We start from the raw sequence: 19520 nt of genomic DNA, 5'->3' as shown, positions 1-19520 counted from the left end.
AGTAAAATTTTAAATTTGCTCATTTCTATTGCACCGATCATACTAGAATGCCTTGCTATAACCAGCTTATGTAAAATGGGTATAAATATGTTCTCAGATATTTCTATCAGTGTATAAACCGTATCAAAGTAAAAATGTTATAGTATTGTTTAGTCATATAGCTTGTTGTAAATGATAATGTAAATGCTGCAAACGACTGATCATGTCGTCAAGGATAGATACCAAATAGTAGCCGGACTGATGTAGTAGCTACACATTATAGATGTTTTGTAATTTAATTACTTTATTACAACACAATAAAAACTAACGTCCGCAGATAGTTATTATCATATATGCTTGTATAATTTCGTCCATAATCTTACTATTAAATCAAAAGAAAATTTCTAATCCTTCATCGACAGGTTAGCAATTTTCATACAATGGATATTTTAAAAAGCGCCACGTACATTATACAAATATATAATATCTATATACATATACTCGTATGAGTGATATTATTTTATATATCAACAGCAACCAACTCAAGACATTTCCACCTTAGCATAATTTAAAAAATTTAGAAGATAAAGAATAATATAATACAAACGCCAACATCAGTAGTGGATGCAACGATTTAGTACCATCACCTCTCATAATATTATATAGGTGTGCTGTGGTCATTTTATAACCCGAACACAGCTACTATCACACATTTTTTGAAAATTTAATCAAAGCATAGCATAACACGCTTCATATACGATTATCTTATTGACTAATCACTAAAATCAACAATACATACGTACTTATATACAGTATAATAATAAAAAGCCACCATTCAAACGGCAACTAGAAATTTTAGTAACATCAATATTTTAAGGAAATATCTAAAAATTAGAATCATCGTAACTTTCATCGAATTCAGAAAATGATCTTGCAGAAAAATCTTATAAATACAGATTCATTTTGTAGTATTAATAATTGCACGATATCGTTATAATGGGTTCATTCCATTAAATTCTAATATTGGCTAATATTAATGATATCTCAAATAATGCTAAAGTTGTCCCTGTTTTTGTATAGCAAATGGATCCTCATCAATAGTACGTGTTGAAGCTACATATACTATCATAATGAAGATGAATATCACTAAAAATGCCATACAGTATTTTCTAATTTTGCGAACATCGCCAGGCAATAAGGTTACTTGAGATCGTTGTGTCCTATGAATAATTATAATAACGTCAACGATTGTTGAAAGATCCTTAGGAAATACATCACTACACCTAATAAAATCTTTACAGCAAGAATTCTGATTACACTAACTTTATTAGCCTTGATAGCCAAACAAATGGGCTTCGCCTCTTATACTTATGTTCATCTGGATCATCTGGATCATCTGCAGGCATATCTACCTTATAAGAATCCCTACTTTTTTGATCTCGACTAAATTTTCTAGATGTTTGAACTGAAAAGTATTCCGAGCACATACAGGTATCAAAAACAAAAAATAGCCATAATTTATCTCCGTAAACTCGTTAGCATTTTAATAACATGTAATCGCACCTGAAGCAACATCAACGGCCATCGGAAAAAATTGAGGCAATGATTGATGAATTTCATTTAGAGAATCAGTCTCAGGATTGTTCCGTAACTTCTCAACAGTCGAAGTCACCAATTTCGTTCGTGCGTCGTCAGGTTCCATTTGCGCTACTGATGAAAACTGCAGCGGATTCGGTGGCAGATTTGATGACAAATTTGGTGAAGAAAATTGTACTTGATTCGAATTTGAATTAGAGGCATCAGATGGTTCTTCAATTTTCATCGCTTGTGCAGAATAAGCTAGTAAATTGCAGTAAAAGACATTATTTCTAGCTTAAGCTTGAGTAACCATGTTTCTTCTAGACAAGTCTATATAGTGGAACATTAATTTACCGATAGGATTTGCAACTGGACTGTGGTTACCAGTTGTTTGTACAATCATGCTTTTCGATACATCCTTCGGTTCCCCCTCTTCTTTATTCATTTTCTGTACCTCTAATACCTTACTATCAGAAGCCTATAAAATTAATATTATAATATAAGAACACATGCAAAATAACAAATCTAACACTACTAAAATAAATTACAACTTTTGTGTCGAAAATCAGAACGAACATTTAAATTTACTGTTTCTTTTTTTGATGTGCCATTGTCACCAAAAATGCCAATTAATTTGCCCCAAGAAGATTTCGCAATTTTTTCCGTTAATTTTTGTCCAAGTATTGAATTTAACCGATCATTTTGGATGATTTTGGCCTAAATTTGTAAATGATGACATATAATATTTGTACAAGGACAGTGTGTCTATTACCATTGGGATAATCCTCATAATATTATTAAATCTTACTTATAGGATAATCAACTTGGAAACAATCTATTATAATAATTGATTCAAACCAACAATTTAAATGTACAAGCAATAGGCAAAAAATGATAAACAATGATGATTACTAGTATATTAATGTATATCGTCAATCGTCCGATCCGATGGTGAATACATTATAAGAACAGTACCCAGTCGTTTGAAACTACTGAATGCTATAATCAAAGTGTATAACAGGTAGTGCATAGTTTTAATCTCACAACGATCATACTTAGGTCTAAGATTTAAATTAAATTCAGTTCGTTATATTCATAACAAAAGATAAAAATTTTTAATTTTCTACTTTGTATTCGAAAGCTACGGTTTGATCAATGCATTCGAGTTATACTTATTAATTATATACGTTCCCAGTATACTGTATCAGGTAAGGTTTATAGAGAGTTAGACTATATTTTACTTTGCAAAGTAAAAGTGTTGATGTTACCAACAACCGCTACACATTTGCCTTCTATTAATTATTCCAAGATACTATATAAAGCATGCTTAATAGCAATTCAAAACGATACTACAGGTACATAGCGTTATGCTATACCTACTTACATCGCACTGTGGGCATTTAAAATCTTGTAAATTATTTTGATCAAAATGGCCATTAATGCCATAGTTACTCAAACATTCTAAATGAAAGATATCTGAAATAGACAAGAATTTCATTAATATTAATCATCATTGAATAAGATATGTAGCATCTGCAGTCTACATTATGCAGTATATCAAAAATAAGCATTATGTAATGCAAAATATGATCAAGATTTGCTACTAGCAAATTACTGAATAAGAATGTAGGCGTCTATTAAGGTCAATCAAGCCTACATTGCTTTTACTCTGTCAATTCTACAAAGCAGTATAACCAAATGCAGTAATTCAACGAGTTGTAGCGGAGATGAAAACAGTTACCTAAGCATAGTAATCTCACAACTTCACCATTCCCATGTAGATTCTTCTTGCAATATCCACAGTTGGTATCATAGTCGCTATCTTGCAACCAGTTGAGATACGATTTAACCGCACACTAATATTAAAAAAATTGTCCATGGACGAAAATGATTAGTTATCTTTGATAGTACATAGGCATATTATGTATCACGCAAGCGAGTCTTTGCTACCTTCAATGCATACTACATAGGCAATATTATGTATCACGCAAGCGAATCTTTGCTACCTTCAATGCATATGTAAAACCATCGTTCATAATGAAATAATGAGATTGATACCGGTAATCCACTTCGAAGTAATTTTGTAGCAAATATGCATTAATAAACGTAGTAAACACGTAACGTAATAACTAGAAGACTGATTGATTCGTGCATTGCTTAGATTGTTGGCCTGATTGCAACTGATCGTTAGCTATAAGAAGGGCAGGTACTTTTACTTTTGAACGTCATATAAAAGGGTAAGTAGATGCGATGCAACATTTCATGATATTGCTAACCAGATCCATCAGTATACTGGAAAGTATGAAGCGATCAAGATACTATTTGTAATGGCTACTGTACGGCCGTATTTTGCGATCGTATCGAGTCGGATTGGGAGAGTTGACTTGATTTTGGATCTGGGAGTGAATAAGAAGGAAGACGGAAAACACTGCTGTACGGGTATTTTACCAATCGACTGCCAATGGATCGATCATCATCCGATGATTGCCCATAATGGCGATGAATGTTATTGTTTGTGCAATCTTGACGACTGCATAAATTGAATAGCCGTAGAATGTCAATAAGTTGTAAGTGTAGTATTTATTTTATCATCGATAGTCAGTACTGTAGTGCTTTGTAGCCTTTCCAGTATTGACTTCTTCTGATGTATATCGAGTTCATTGAAATACGTCTACTGTACGCTATACCATTCTGCTCCTATCGCTCACTCTACGACTTTTTGCTGCTACAGTCGAAGAGAAATTGGGGAGGGATTGAGTTCAATAATGAGGAATTGGTGGATCATGATACGCATGTAGTTGTACACAAGTACTGACTACTGACTGCCTATGCAAGATTATTCAACGTCTTTTAGAAAGACTCCAGAAATATCTTGGTATATAATGTAAGAATATTAATCCATCAACGCCAATATTCACCCAAATCTACTGTACTGGACGCTATGGTATTCACTATCGTCGACTATCCATGAAACTCGATTGTACTCGTCTTTTAACGATGGAAAGAGGAGGAAGGAGATACAGTAGTCAAAATGGGTAGACCAAGCAATTCATTGCCAATTATCAAGGACAAGCTTGTCTACCCTTGGTCATCAAGGCTAATGATAACACAATGTATAAAGTCCTCCTCGATTTGGATCGCTTCTTGTCTGGCATTGCACAGACAATCTGCTATTGGCTCTATTTTACTCTACATCAAGGATAGCAAAATGGAGTATTTGATTACAATAGAGCTATCAAAGGTCTAATCATAACTTACAGCGTAGTGATCTATAGCTAAGCAATGATCACAAACGTTGACACGATGTTCGAAACAAAATAAATTGGTGACTTTCCTCTTCGGACATTTGCATAAGCCCATGATAGCAAAATTTTCGAATTAGCTACTACGTGGAAGTGTTTGGACTTTTTGAGTGAACTATCCAGTCAGCGTGTAGTCCAGTACAGTCCAGTATGCCTATCGCACACTGTAGAGTACAGTATACCAATCTGTAGAAGTCTATGTGACATCCTGTACTGTACTGCGCAGTGCAGATCATCGACGATGGTCAGCAAGAGAAAGAGAGCGACCGGAAACGCTAATTTACGATTCTAAAAGCGTGGAGGCTGATGATTTTACTGGTCATTTCAATGATGGTCCATGTCTGCAGCGGGGTGTACTATACTGTACTGTGTAGACTGCTACTCGTATCCTAATAGAACCAACTTAGCTGCTAGTATGCTGCTCCATTTTGTGCCATCAACATCCTGTCATCATCATTTTTTATGCTGGTCCACAGATCAGACCATCCATCGCATGGACGGATGGACGTGTACAATGCGCCATTGTTCAACTATGGACTGCTAGAAGAAAACCAGACAGACGGACTTTTCTTCCTCAATGAGGCTGTGGTGGAAATCATTGGCATGATGACTTCGTATACAGCTTCCGTGTCTATTTTCCTAATCACTGGTACTAATTGAAGTAATATCGACGATCTTACAGAACTGTTGTTGAAATTTATTTGCGCCATATATGATTATCATTTTCTAAGCTGGTCCACAGATCAGACCATCCATCGCGCATGGACGGATGGACGTGTACAATGCGGATTCTGGAGATCCATGGTTAAACCATGGACTGTTAGAAGAACACCAGACAGACGGACTTTTCTTCCTCAATGAGGTTGTGGAAATCATTCACATGATGACTTCGTATGCAGCTTCCGTGCCTATTTTCCAAATCACGGGTACTAATTGAAGTAATATCGACGATCTTACAGAACTGTTGTTGAAATGTATTTGCGCCATATATGATTATCATTTTCTAAGCTGGTCCACAGATCAGACCATCCATCGCGCATGGACGGATGGACGTGTACAATGCGGATTCTGGAGATCCATGGTTCAACTATGGACCGCTAGAAGAAGACCAGACAGACGGACTTTTCTTCCCCAAGCATCACCATTCACCAATCAAACCATCAATCGCGTGGACGGACGGACTTGTACAACGCGGATTCTAGAGGTCCATGGTTAACCCAGACAGACGGATGCGTATAATGAGGCTGTGGAAATCATTGGCATGATGACTTTGTATGCAGCTTCCGTGTCTATTTTCCAAATCATTGGTACTAATTGAAATAATATCGGCGATCTTACAGAACTGTTGTTGAAATGCATTTGCGCCATATATCCGATAGGATGCCTGTTCCCAAGCAGAACTTAGTAACCGATAATAAGATTCAATGTAATAGGATCACTTAATTGACCCCAAAAATGAGTCCATTTGAAATGGATCGTCTCCATACTAAAGTACTGTCAAAATCAGGTGTTTGGCAGCATATTAGCACGAGATGAGAGTGATCAAGTCAGTCAGTCACGTACACAGTACAGTAGACTAGAGTGACTCGACAGTTCGGGTTATCCGCTAACGTGACACTGCTGTCCATCCTGTCCGTCTGTACTATGCTGTCCAGCCAGTGTTGAGTATAGAAATTTCGAGTAGTGCGTGACCTGAGGGGTCAGTCTACATTAAAACAGAGCGTACAAGGAGGTTCCCTTTGCCATCATTGGGCTGTTTCTTGACTCTATTAGTTGAATCTGGGACAGTTTTATTCTGATTAAGAAAGTGAAAACGGTTTATAAGACATCATTGGACATAGCAGTCTACTGTACTCGCTATCGTATTGCTTCCTTCAACTTTTCTTTCTTCACCTTAACGAGGTAAAAAAGAGAAGATCGTTTCCATGTATTTTTTCGCCAACAACAACAACAACAACAATAGGCGCATCGAAAAAGCATTTGGTCGGTAGAAATCGATACGTGACCGCAAAAGCGATTAAGTTGGCTGATCGTGGAGAAAGTAGATCGGTAAGAACAGAACTTAGTTTTCCTTTTCCTGTCATAGGATAACAGATAGCCTTAAAAGTACATTCGCCGACAATGACAACCGCTCTTTTGGACACCATTTTCACCTTATCGCGCACCCAAATCCTACTCCAATGCATTATCTGCAAGGACGTAAACATCCCTACTGTTTACTTAATGTCCCATCTTGCAGTATGTCCCTAAACCACCCATACTCAATATCAATTTGCAGCTTTTATACTCTAGATGTAGCCTGCAACATAGTGTTCAATCAATCAAGGCCAACAGGAGCATGAGTATCTTTATCGTGGAATCTTTTTGTTTTTTTCCTTTTTTTGGGGGGGGGGGGTCGCGATTAGTCTAACTAATTTATCTCCAAGATTACAGTAGTCCAAGAAGGAAGACCGAGTTATAACACTCCCTAATGCGCTCGTTAACGATACTACTGTATGACAATAACCACCCAGAAAATGGCTTCCAGCATGCCGACATATTTTGCCATACGTGATGGAGATCCTATTTAAACGCGCCCATACCGCAGGGTGATGTCGTTTCCACTGCCGCTGTTGTGCTCGGTGACCTTGATAGTTTATCTTAGACCGTTACGGCAATGGATCGACTGTGAAGAACCTTTCCATCATCGATCAAGGAAATGTGCCAAAATGATCGATCACAAGGATATCAAGCACTGATCATTACTTTAACATGATGTGCACTAAACTGCTGTAGAATAGTAACTCCATGGATCGGCAAACGATGGAATGTCAATAACCCTTCTACGATAGATAAAGGAAATGTGCTAAAATAGTCGATAACATGGATATCAAGCACTGATCATTAATGACGTTAATGTTATGTGCACTAAAGTACAATAGTAGTAACTTCATGTATCGCCAATCGACTACATCTGAATTTGGATAATCTTAGGCTTGTGCGCGATGAATAAACTGTTAATCAATAACCTTCTACGATAGATAAAAGGAAATGTGCTAAAATAGTCGATAACATGGATATCAAGCACTGATCATTAATGACGTTAATGTTATGTGCACTAAAGTACAATAGTAGTAACTTCATGTATCGCCAATCGACTACATCTGAATTTAGATAATCTTAGGCCCGTACGCGATGAATAAACTGTTAATCAATAACCTTCTACGATAGATAAAGGAAATGTGCTAAAATAGTCGATAACACGGATATCAAGCTCTGATAATTACAGATCATCGTTGTCAAAATTCTTGAAGTTGTTCCTTCCTACAACGCTAGATGCTACTAACTGTTACCTTTCATCCGTAAGCATGTACGATAAAATAGTCATATTCTCCTGTCATAACAATTTGTATCTCATTTCTACCTACAGTATTTCATGATTAAAGTCGCTTCCTTGTTGATAGTAATGAATCTTTAACGGCATAATTATACAGTACAGTAATAATTAACTTGACCGCGAAATAGCAAAACAAAAAAAAAGTGCATCGGTAATGTTATCATACTAAACGAACATCAATAACTATTTTCTAGTCATGATCCGATCTTAGCTATGACTCCACTCACTTGGGAAATGGATAAAATTGTTCCGCTCAGTAGTAATTTATTTTGATAAACAGAAGTCAATAAGATAAGCCCTAATCAAAGCATTCTCGATGGATAATGTGTTCATCGATCCAAATTGTCTACTCTACGGACTTCCATCGTAATGAGGGACATGTTCATCAATCTCCACTATGCATACTGTAGGTATAATACGACACTACTCTAGTGGCAACATTACTTACTATATCAACTGGCCTAAATTCCTTTTAAAAGAACAGCGTCGCTTGAAACCTGGAACAACATCATCTACACCAAGTATTGTAAAGCACTCGCAACTCCAATAAATAGAACTAACTTTAGTCCCTGTCTACGATATCAATAACTTAACACTATAAACACCAAGTTATAAATTACATGATCGAATTAACCAGCCAATAGCTTCTATTTAGATACATTCATAATGCTCAATCATTGGAGCATGATCGAAATTGATTGATACGGTAATAATAATAATAGTTAATAAATTCTAGATAACAACACTGAATAAATACGATTACTCTTTGATCCCTTTATGTTTTTTCTTGCAGCACTGATCCATTACGATAGTTTAAACCGGGAGTACTTGTAATTTATCCATCCAAAATAATCCACTACAATATCTGGATAAATAGTTTAATAATAAGAAGAAGAATTTGTACGCTACAATATTTCTTAACGAAAGAAAATTCCGATACAATTTGGTTGCAATTGTACTTGTAGTATCTTTTTCTTGATGACCCACTGTATCTCGCGTCCCGTCATTAGGCAAACAAATTGATTTATTAATCTACATAAAATGTACCATCAAATCCTTTGAACTACAAAGATTTGTTTATGTGCGCAAAATGTACCGTCAAAACCCTTTCAACTACAAATGGACGACAATACACTTTCATCTTAATCATCCCTTTAGTAACATTTGTTAACGAATAACAATTTATATAATTTAAGGCAAAAATGACCCACTCCATATACCGTAGGGCAATGCCAATCTTATCATAATTTAAAATTTTATAACGCACCGATTAAACAGTATTTCACGTAACATGATAATAACATTGATCCACCAATAAAGACTGTTGATATGTTGTTGATGTAGATAGTTCAACACCCAACGAAGATTACCCATGATGATTGTTCTTCTCTGATTCATGGCGAAAATGAACAATTTTAAAATTCCCCACCCTAACTTCTAATAAATTATTGTTATTTTAGCCAACGATATAGTCATTCCGTATTACTTATTCCGCTAAAATGCACGGTCTTATAACTATCTACAAGAAGCATAAAGACGTCTAAGCATATTCACGCCTTTAAAAACTCTTTTTAAGAAGCGTAATCTTCGCCCTGATCTTAAATTACATCCGTGACGTTTTACTTCCCCTTTATCTTAAATATGCCAATTAATTTATTTATTTATAACGTATGTACCCTCCAATAATACTAATGATACATAACAATCTTTGCTTTATGATAAAGTTCCGTGATGCTATAACATTACAATAATTTGATCATCACTCGATGAAAGTTAGAGATCGCAGTATATGGCATTTTATTATTCCTTAACAAATTGACCTGCAACATATTGCTTAGGATAAAAGTGCACAGACAGCAATGACACCACGGTCAAGATTTCAGCATACTAGAATATCGAACCTTGACTAACAGAACTGTACCATTTTACTTGTAAATCGAACGTTTCTTCTGTATCTGTTCTCACATTGTCTGTATACGTATAAGAACTCTGATTTAGCAATGTTTCGTGCGTGCTACAGATCCAGATCTAGTGCGATGCTGGCGATGCTAATGTTTTAAATGATTATTGTATCATGGAATGCTAAACTAAGAAAAGATAAAGCAACAAAATAGTATATTTTGATCCTACAGTAAGTTCATTATTATTTATCTATCATTGACGACAGCATCACTGTATTTTGGCCAACAAACTTCTTCGTCAACAAATTTCTACTAATAACATTGAGATGAAGATAAAAGTAACAGTATCTATGCTACTTGTACATGTTAATGTTTATGCGATACGAGCACTATCATATGCAGTAAACATCACCTTTTATCATGCTGTCATGAATCAATTCATAATTGCAGTGTATGTTTATGCTTTGAAGCCATACAGACAATAACAAATCTAATTCCTATACTGCTGGAAGAATACAACTGTAATGTAAACACGGTATATTTCACATAGAAAGTAAAGCTTCCAAGAATTGAAGGAAATGATCATGAAATAATTTTAAACTGTAACAAATAATAATATAATTGTTTTATGATGATATCATTATTCCAAAGGATATTTTACCTTCAGCTGCTAATTAGTATTATTTTACTTTCGTATAGATCATTGCAAGAACCTTCTGAATAATTGAAAAGAAGAGTTTGATAATATCAAAACACCATGGATCCTTGTGAAATGTTTCGCAACCTGAATCAACGTCAGCGTTCTTCGCAGTCGTTTTCAGAATCCAAAGAAGAGGGACAACAAAAGGATTGCGGATTGTCCGCCTCAAAGTTAAATTTGGTCAGATGTAACAGCCTTGACACGGATAAAGCAATGGTAAAAAGCATTTTGAAATCTTCCTGCTTGAGAAAGAAAGCTTGCCTCGAAGCATGCGGAGAAAAAATGACTGAAAAGAAAAGTGTCTGTTTCGCTAGGCAAGCATCAGTGACAGATACTTATAGCCCTGATCATTACGATGAGGAAGGACAGCTGAAAGAATGTCCTATCGAAACTGTTGATGTTAAGGAATCATACTTACTTTGCAAAAAGCCGTCCAAAATTTGTAGACAAATAAATGGAGGTGGTGAATACTGTAAAAACGGAGAGATCTACGTTAGAGGATATGATGACGATAGTGATGACGAAAACGAGAATGGGGCAGAAAAGAAAAAGAAAGCTTTTAAGAAAATTGTAAGATAGTACATCCAGTAGATGATTATCCTATTTTGTCATGCAAACTTATTAATACAAGAAACTAGCGTTACCTTATAGTATCCACAAAATAGAAGTGCCTTAAGCATAATGTCATCTATAACACTGTTATACAAGATAGAGAATGAAGTTTGCCACTTGCAATTTATAATAATATTATGATTAATATAAAGATTACAATACTTGATATTCGTATCTTAAAGAGATTCCTGTAGTGCATAGTTCGAAAACTACCATCCCAGTTATACATGAAATTACCAATTTACTTACTATTGCATATCGAATTATTTATTAAGCCCTGTCGAAAATATATTCATATGATTCTCTTCTTCTTCTACGTAGTTGTGGGAAAGACTGGTTAAAGTCTGCTCACCGGAAGAATATAAAAAGATGAAAGCTAAATGCAAATCAGTCCATGCCAAGAAAATTAGCATCTCATCGGCGATTGGCATACCGGACAAAGGTTGCCCATCCTATTACAATCAGTGCCCAAGCCTTTTTGGTTCCTTCACATAATGTCAATGCCTATCAACATTTGCGTTTTGTGGCTAGCGCGATAGGATTAATTTATCGTACATTGTTTGTAAAAGTAAATTGTAAAATCAAACAGTGCCATTTACGATAACATGGGAGTGTTTGCGTCAATGCGTAAAAGAAATTAAGCGGCATCTTAATGCTAGGTCATGACTTCATCTATTTCTTTTCATTCGGGTACGTTACGCTTTGCTTAGCCTAGCATTTGCCATTTAGCATTTCATACATACATTGTTCATTAATACCTACATAATAAGCTGACAGATTTAATCAGTAAATTTTTGGTAATTTTAAGTATCAAAAAATACTCATGACAACATGATTGATTAGTAGTGATAGTTTATCAGATGGACTTGCCATTTAACAATAATATTTAGCTTATACGATCTTGAATTCGCTGTTTATCTCTTAAGTTTAGTTGATGATATAAATAGATTGAATGGCTACCCTTTTGACCTGATGCAGAGTGTCTTTGCTTTCCAAAAAACTGCATCATAGCCGATTACTACATTTTTAAGCAGCCCTTTAATGTCTCTACTTGCAAAGCATAAGTTTTGAGCGCGTCTTTATGCTATTAATTGTTACTTTATAAAGTAATGTTAGTAAATTTGTCTAATATGGTTAAAAATGAAATTTATACTGTATATTTCAGTCATTACGAAACCACCAATCGAATTTTCGAGGGTGTTTGAATTTACTATAATATCCAGAATTGTTACTGATTTTTACATTGAAGTTTAACAGTACGTTTAGATATTCTTTAATGTCGAATTACTGTAAATTATTGAATATATAAATATCGCTACGAAATACATGTACTAGCATAGACTCTTTCGAATACAAAAGTTAATCGCGTACGTTATTGTAACATTTTTGCTATTCATCATTCATATTGATAAGATTTTTTTCTTACTCGAAAATATTTGCTAAACTAAAGTTGTATTGGCATTACTTACTACCTTGTTTCTACTTACGGTCAATAACATTTGCAAAGAAAATGTGAGGACCTATAGTGAAATTTTTATTCTTTATATTATGACAATCGTAATTGATGCCTTGTTAGCTGTAATAACGATAGTTCTATCTAAAAATGATTGCCTACTGCGGTTGATAGAATCTTTTACAGAAAATCGCTAATACGCGCTGAAACAAATTTAAAATTAGTAATTGTAAAATTTTTACGTATTTGACATTTCGTGTATCATACTTGTACCAGGAAGGTAATCTTACATATGCGAATATATCTCCTTAATAAATTAATTGAAATATTATCCTTCTGTGATCTCCAAGTATGCTGTAGATATGCAATACTCAATAGGGGTATGCAGATATGTACAGTAAAGTGGAAGCCTGTAGCTCATACTAATTCGTTAAAAACTCACGCTATGAATGCAACAGCTGCACTAGGAAGTCATTCTCTTAAGCTCATAACGCTAGGCTTTACATTGGTGGACTAATACTGTTGATAATTATTTTAGTAACCTAAAGAGCAACTAGCAGGAAAGATTAAGCATGTTAAGGAATCTAGGATACAAGAACTATAAATTGTGATCATTGAAATTGTCTTTAATAGCTCAATCTAGCCGCAATACATTCGGTATCAGCATTTTAATTACGTTATTCCCTGTTTAAGTCCTTGGAGTTTTAATTTGCAAGTACTATTAGGGTTTAACCATCGATTAAAGTCAATCACCATTGCAAATAATAAGTAGTTTTATTAGTAGAGTATATGATTTATATGCAATACAAGCATTTATCTAGCTTTCTTAAGCTTGATGCAGTCCCAATTAAAGAATTATAAGGATACCTGTAACACATACATAACAGCTAAATATATGAAAACACAAAAAACACATTTAAGGAAAATAAGAAGCGGAAATCTCTTATAACGCAATTAACAAACGGCTAATTAGAGCCTAATTCGCTACAACATCTTGAGATCACGATCCCATTAAAAATGCTTAAGAGCATATATTCACGCATTAATTAATTATCAGCTGCTTATAAAATTGCCCTAGCTAATAGTAGCATGAAGGAAACATTACGAAGGAAAGAATAGACGATTTCATTATAATGAAAGTAAAGCCATCAATAGACCACGATTGTAATATTAGTTTTATAGCAACACTATCCTAACAATGTAATCAATTCATTATATAAAGTAATTGCTTAATTTTATTGTAATAAAACACACCTTTATCTAAACAGTCCAATCTCTTATAACTAGATTAGTCAATATAAGGAGTTTTTATACTACTCCGAACTGTGATCAAAAACTCGACCGTTAACTAATGTAGCTTTCACAGCAATTTTATGAATATTATGCTTGTTAACATGGAATACGTCTTCCTCTAAGATAGCTATATCGGCTAGTTTCCCAAATGCAAGTGTCCCTTTAATCCTTTCTTCACGTAACAAATAAGCAGCGTCTTTAGTAACCGTTCTCAAGGCGTCATAAACACAAATTCTCTCATTTTCGCCAATAACATTTCCTTCTTTGGTTTGACGTACAACGGCATTTTGAACCATTAACAGCGGATCAATAGCTGTTATAGGAGCATCAGAATGAAGAGCAAAGGTGACTCCAATCTTTTTGGCTGTAGCACAAGGATTCATATATTCAACACGATCTGGACCGATTGTTTGATTCTTATGAACATTTCCCCAGTAATAAATATGATTTGCGAAGAAATCACCATTAACATGATAGCGTTTCATTCTTTCAAGATGATCTTCAGTAGGCGTTTGGCAATGTTCTAATCGAAAACGTGGATCACGATCTGGAGTAAAGCGCGATACTCGCTCAATACTATCTAATATCATCTCGATAGAGTCGTCGCCATTAGTATGGATAGCGCAGAGAATGTCATTTTTGATTAATTCCTGTATAGTTCGATCAAGGTCAAGAGGCGTAATATTAGCAAGACCTTGATCTCGACTTGTATAATAATACGGCCATCGCATAAGGCCAGTAAATCCTTGTATTGAACCATCAGAAACTATTTTAACACCTCCTAATTTTAATTTAGGATTTTCAAATTGTTTCAGTGCTCGAAAGGCATCTACTCCACCTAGATGATCGTAGATATCATTTAGCATATAACAGTTGATCCTAACTGGATAGTTATTTTCTTGCGTGACCTGATAGACTGCATCCCAGCTATGATTAACAGTACCAAAAGCAAGATCAGTTAGAGTTGTTACTCCTTTGCTACTAGCGACAGTTGCAAAGCTACGAAGTCCACTAGCTAATTCATCTAAGCCAACATCAAAGTAGACCATTAATGGAGCCATAGCTGCCATTTCTTGTAATTCTCCTGTCAAATGGCCGTCTTCATCTTTAATGACACCTTCAATGTCAGTATCATCGGTATATCCTATTTCTGTTAGAGTTGCATGATTAACATAGGCTATATGACCACTCATATTCATAATAACTACTTTCTTGCCCCCTTCAAAATCGATTTCCGATGCATGAATATTAGGATCGTCGTCGTTGGGAAGTAATGTTGGATCATAGCCCCATGCAACGATAGGATCTTCCTCGCTAGTTTTTGAAACTTCTTCAAGATAACTTACCACATCTTGCTTGTTATCATAGCCCTTCATTTCTACCATCGCCCCATCTACGTATTTCGTTCGATCAACAGCTCCAACATAATAGAATTTAAAATACATCCCTTCCATAGATGCATGGCAGTGAGGTTCAATAAATCCAGGATAGAAGAAGCAGTCTTTATAATCTCTTTTAATCTCATAGCTTTGCTCTCTTGCTTTTAAACCAGTTACAATGCTATCTTCTGATCCAACGGCAAAAATTCGATCACCTTGAACAGCAATGGCAGTAGCTTCTGGTTGCAGGGCGTTCATAGTATAAACTTTCTTTGCTGTATAAATCTTCACTGGTAATTCTTCAATATTGAATGGTTTTGATGGTGCTGCTTTCTGAGCTCGTTGACGATGGATACTTTTCACAAATTCTTTTCTGTGCTTCTCTCCATGAGGACCACCGAAGCCACCACAATTGCAGCCCGTAGAACGTTTTAATACCTTGCTCATGATGTTAAAACACTAAATTGGAACCTTATTTCAACGTGAAAAAAAATTACAAAAGTTTAAAATGTCGCGGAAACAGTCAAATATAACACAGGAAGCGATCCAACAATCCGAAATTTATTGAGTAAATCAGCAATATATATACCCTCCCTTAGCCCTCCACTCCCCCTCCTCCGGCAATTGCCACCTCGATAATAGTCCGAGGATAATTGTCCTAGAACCATCAATTAGACGCGATACACAAAAGCCCATTGAAAATATGTCACCTTTAATTAACAAGCATTAGCTCCTATATGGCTGAAAATAATCAACTAAGGATATTTTATCTCAGAGAAACGTTAAAATTGAAAAGTAAAAGAACGTCCACCAGTTTTACTCGACTCTTTAGCTTATCATGGTAATTTCTAGAATCAAATGGCTCCATATTCAAACTGAAACAAAATTTCGTTTTCAATTGTAATCAAAAATTAAAATTCGCACTGATAAATACTTTATTCATATAATTACAAAAACAAAGTATAGAGAGTATAATGCGTGAATCTAAAGGATTTTTTTAATTAAATTAATCTACGTTAACGCAGCTCTCCAAAGAAATAATAAAATGCAAACGTGACCTCAAAAGAATTGTCTAACCCTTCATAGCTATCTGATTTTATTCATCCTTTTGTACTAGAATATAAATAAAAGAGAAGAAGGTTTTATATATGACATCTATAGAATCAAAGCTGAAAGAAATTACTGATAAAAAATTGCCAACTTTAGAACTGCTAAAGTCTTGACATTGAAAAGTTATTCCATATAAGCAGTTATATATATAAAGCAAATTTTTTGTTATCAATTCCTTTCAGTTTTGATTCTATAACTGTCAGAAATAAAATTTTCTTCTCTTTTCTAATATAAAGGGTTCTGCAGTCTTGGAACTACCAAAGTCTTGACATTAAAAAGTTGTTTATACGGACAGTTGCACACATTGAAGCAATTTTTGTAGGTAATTCCTTTTAGCTTTGATTCTATAGCCGTTATATACAAAACTTTCTTCTCTTTTCTGTATAGTATAAAGAATGATACAATCTATCATGTGACATGAAGGTAATTCAGTTAATCTTATTTATCAAGTTAGCAGCATATATATACCAGTTCTAGGACAATTGCTCCCTTTTTTTATTGGTAATTCTTTTCAGCTTTGATTCAATAGCCATCACACATAAACCTTCTCTTTGATAGTATAAAGAACGATGCAATCTATCAGGCGATATTAAGGCAGTCCTGTCAATTTTATTTAGCAAGTTAGCAATATACATACCAGTTCTGGGATAATTGCCCCCGGTCAATTACCTCCTACCTTTGCCACCTAGGTGGCAAAATTGTCTAATTGGCAATTGTCTGGGGGCTCTAAGCTATACCTCGATGTAGGTAGTGATTCTGATTTTAAATCAATTAATCGTACGTGCTATTAATAACATTAGCTTATGTACATAGCTAAAGAAATTTTATGATCATTTCTACTAACTCTGTTCTACTAACTCTACTCAGTGGGTAGATTATGCGTAGAACTTTATAATAAGCGATTTTATTACCGATTCTCTAATAATTGAGACACTACCTTGAGTAATAGTATAACAAGCTCTGACAGAAAAGAGAAAAATTTCTTACATCAGCAGATTTGGATAAAAAGGAAGGACTGAGAACAATAACGACAGAAATATGTAGCTGCTTCAATGCGTTACCTAACTTGTTTACAATATAAAGATTGCGAATAAGATCACTCAACACCTGCAGAACTTAGTATAAGAATAAATTCTAAGTTTACTATTCCATTCTACGAAGCTAAAATCAATGTATGCGTCCTTGAATTATCATAAACAATATGCATGTATACTCGCACCAATTATTATTAACAGCTCTAGATCTGGTATTATTTATAAGTTATATCTAATTTACTTCTATATAACATGTTGACAGCAACAACTTATCTAACAGCATCACTACAGTCATATTGTAAAATCTGTTGTCCTAGTCTAAATTACTCTACATTTATCAAAATATTATGGTTTGTTAATTTTTCCGTTTCAAGGACCGTTTTGGTTTATATCTGAACAAGAACTATAGGAACCCTTTAGACAATAATAAAATTAAGCCAGAAAACAACTTTAAACCAGTTTTCAAAGTCTTTTGAAAGTAGTTATAAGAAAGAATATAGGAGGAGTTTAGTTGTAGTATTTAACTCGGATAGGTGGGTACAAGCTTGTAGATGCGGTTGGAGTGGGAGTGGAAAGTTACTGAATACATTTAGCGGTAGTTCATAAACTCTTAGGCAGATAATGCCACGGATTTGATTGAAGAGTGTCTGCCGTCATTCCTTCTATTAAATATTATTTGCTTTAGCTATATCGCTACGGTCTTTAGCTCGGCCTGGCAATCTAAGCCGCTAGCAATTTTTGACTAGGATATATAAACAATTACGCAGGCCAATAAATAAAATCTGCAGAAAAATTATAATTACTTTTAAATGCCTTCACAATTGTAGACACGGCTCTTTAAATGAATTCATAACAAAGACTTAGACTCTTTCATATGATTATTTGCTGCAATTTTAATTTGATTTGGGATTATAATTAGTTCATGTGTGTAAAAATTGAAATAAATTAATCTAATCAAACTATTTTACTACCGTTGCTGTATATGATTCGATGGCAATTGTCCTCGAACCATCCTATCATAAGTTAGAAGATATCGGGATGGAGTAAATAAATTAAGGATGAAATTTTTGTAGAATCATACGTATATACTCGTAGTAATATTATATCATGTATTTAATTTTAGAAAACGAGACAATTTCGGAAAATCTATCAATTCAATCTCTACTAAAGTAAATGAAACAATTATAAGTAAAAATCTGCGCATACTATTCCACTGAATGATCAGATTTATAGTTAAGATGCAAAAAACTATGTCGAGCATAATCGTACCATAGATGCAAATATTACCCCGCTAAAAGGTCACAACATTAAATTATTATGCCTCTCTGCACATGATCAACGATAAAGTTTAAAAATAGGAAAAAGCGTTGATACTGTACTATTGATTCAATTAGGAGATCTACTTGACTAGATTGACAATAATTCAGTTCATATTCAAGTCTTTAATAGATCGATCTTCAAATTACTAATCTGGAGCCTACAATTTAAATTATACTAAAGTAATGATGTTATGGTGAATTACTATTCGATAGAAGGCTCAAAATTAAAATAGAATAGTTTCATAATTTCTTCTATAGCATAAGTGATCGCTAGAGGTACCGTCGGATGAGGTTATTATTTACACCAACCCATGATAGACTATCTTCTTCAAGGAAGCTAATACTCCTTTTTGTATCACCTTGATCGTCTTTAAATTCTGTCGTCCTTAAAAATTGTAGTCAAATACAACAACCATCATTCTCACTTAAAATTACATTGATTGTTGTAGTGATTTCGGCTAATGATGGTAGTAATGTGTGTTGA

At 34.5% G+C, this 19520-nt stretch overlaps 3 protein-coding genes across 3 annotated transcripts; 1 reads left to right on the top strand and 2 right to left on the bottom strand.

Moving 5' to 3' along the window:
* Positions 1-499: 499 nt before the first annotated feature.
* On the bottom strand, positions 500-4917 carry TRIADDRAFT_62055 (uncharacterized protein; the record flags this gene model as incomplete). Its single annotated transcript, XM_002117972.1, has 10 exons — positions 500-536; positions 1303-1444; positions 1543-1818; positions 1912-2035; positions 2146-2274; positions 2942-3033; positions 3299-3413; positions 4006-4087; positions 4640-4746; positions 4816-4917. The coding sequence occupies 10 exons, from the start codon at positions 4915-4917 to the stop codon at positions 500-502; spliced, it is 1206 nt and encodes a 401-aa protein (XP_002118008.1).
* Positions 4918-10893: 5976 nt separating this feature from the next.
* On the top strand, positions 10894-11943 carry TRIADDRAFT_62054 (uncharacterized protein; the record flags this gene model as incomplete). The annotated part of the gene is made up of 2 exons (XM_002117992.1): positions 10894-11406; positions 11770-11943. The coding sequence occupies 2 exons, from the start codon at positions 10894-10896 to the stop codon at positions 11941-11943; spliced, it is 687 nt and encodes a 228-aa protein (XP_002118028.1).
* Positions 11944-14214: 2271 nt separating this feature from the next.
* On the bottom strand, positions 14215-16020 carry TRIADDRAFT_62053 (uncharacterized protein; the record flags this gene model as incomplete). Its single annotated transcript, XM_002117971.1, has 1 exon — positions 14215-16020. One exon carries the CDS (start codon positions 16018-16020, stop codon positions 14215-14217), a length of 1806 nt encoding a protein of 601 aa, XP_002118007.1.
* Between the last annotated feature and the right edge of the window lie 3500 nt (positions 16021-19520).

Source organism: Trichoplax adhaerens, genomic scaffold (assembly GCF_000150275.1).
Source record: "Trichoplax adhaerens TRIADscaffold_34 genomic scaffold, whole genome shotgun sequence".
Lineage (NCBI taxonomy): Eukaryota > Metazoa > Placozoa > Uniplacotomia > Trichoplacea > Trichoplacidae > Trichoplax > Trichoplax adhaerens.
Note: the sequence above shows the minus strand (reverse complement) of the source record. Positions and strands in the feature narration are given on the sequence as shown.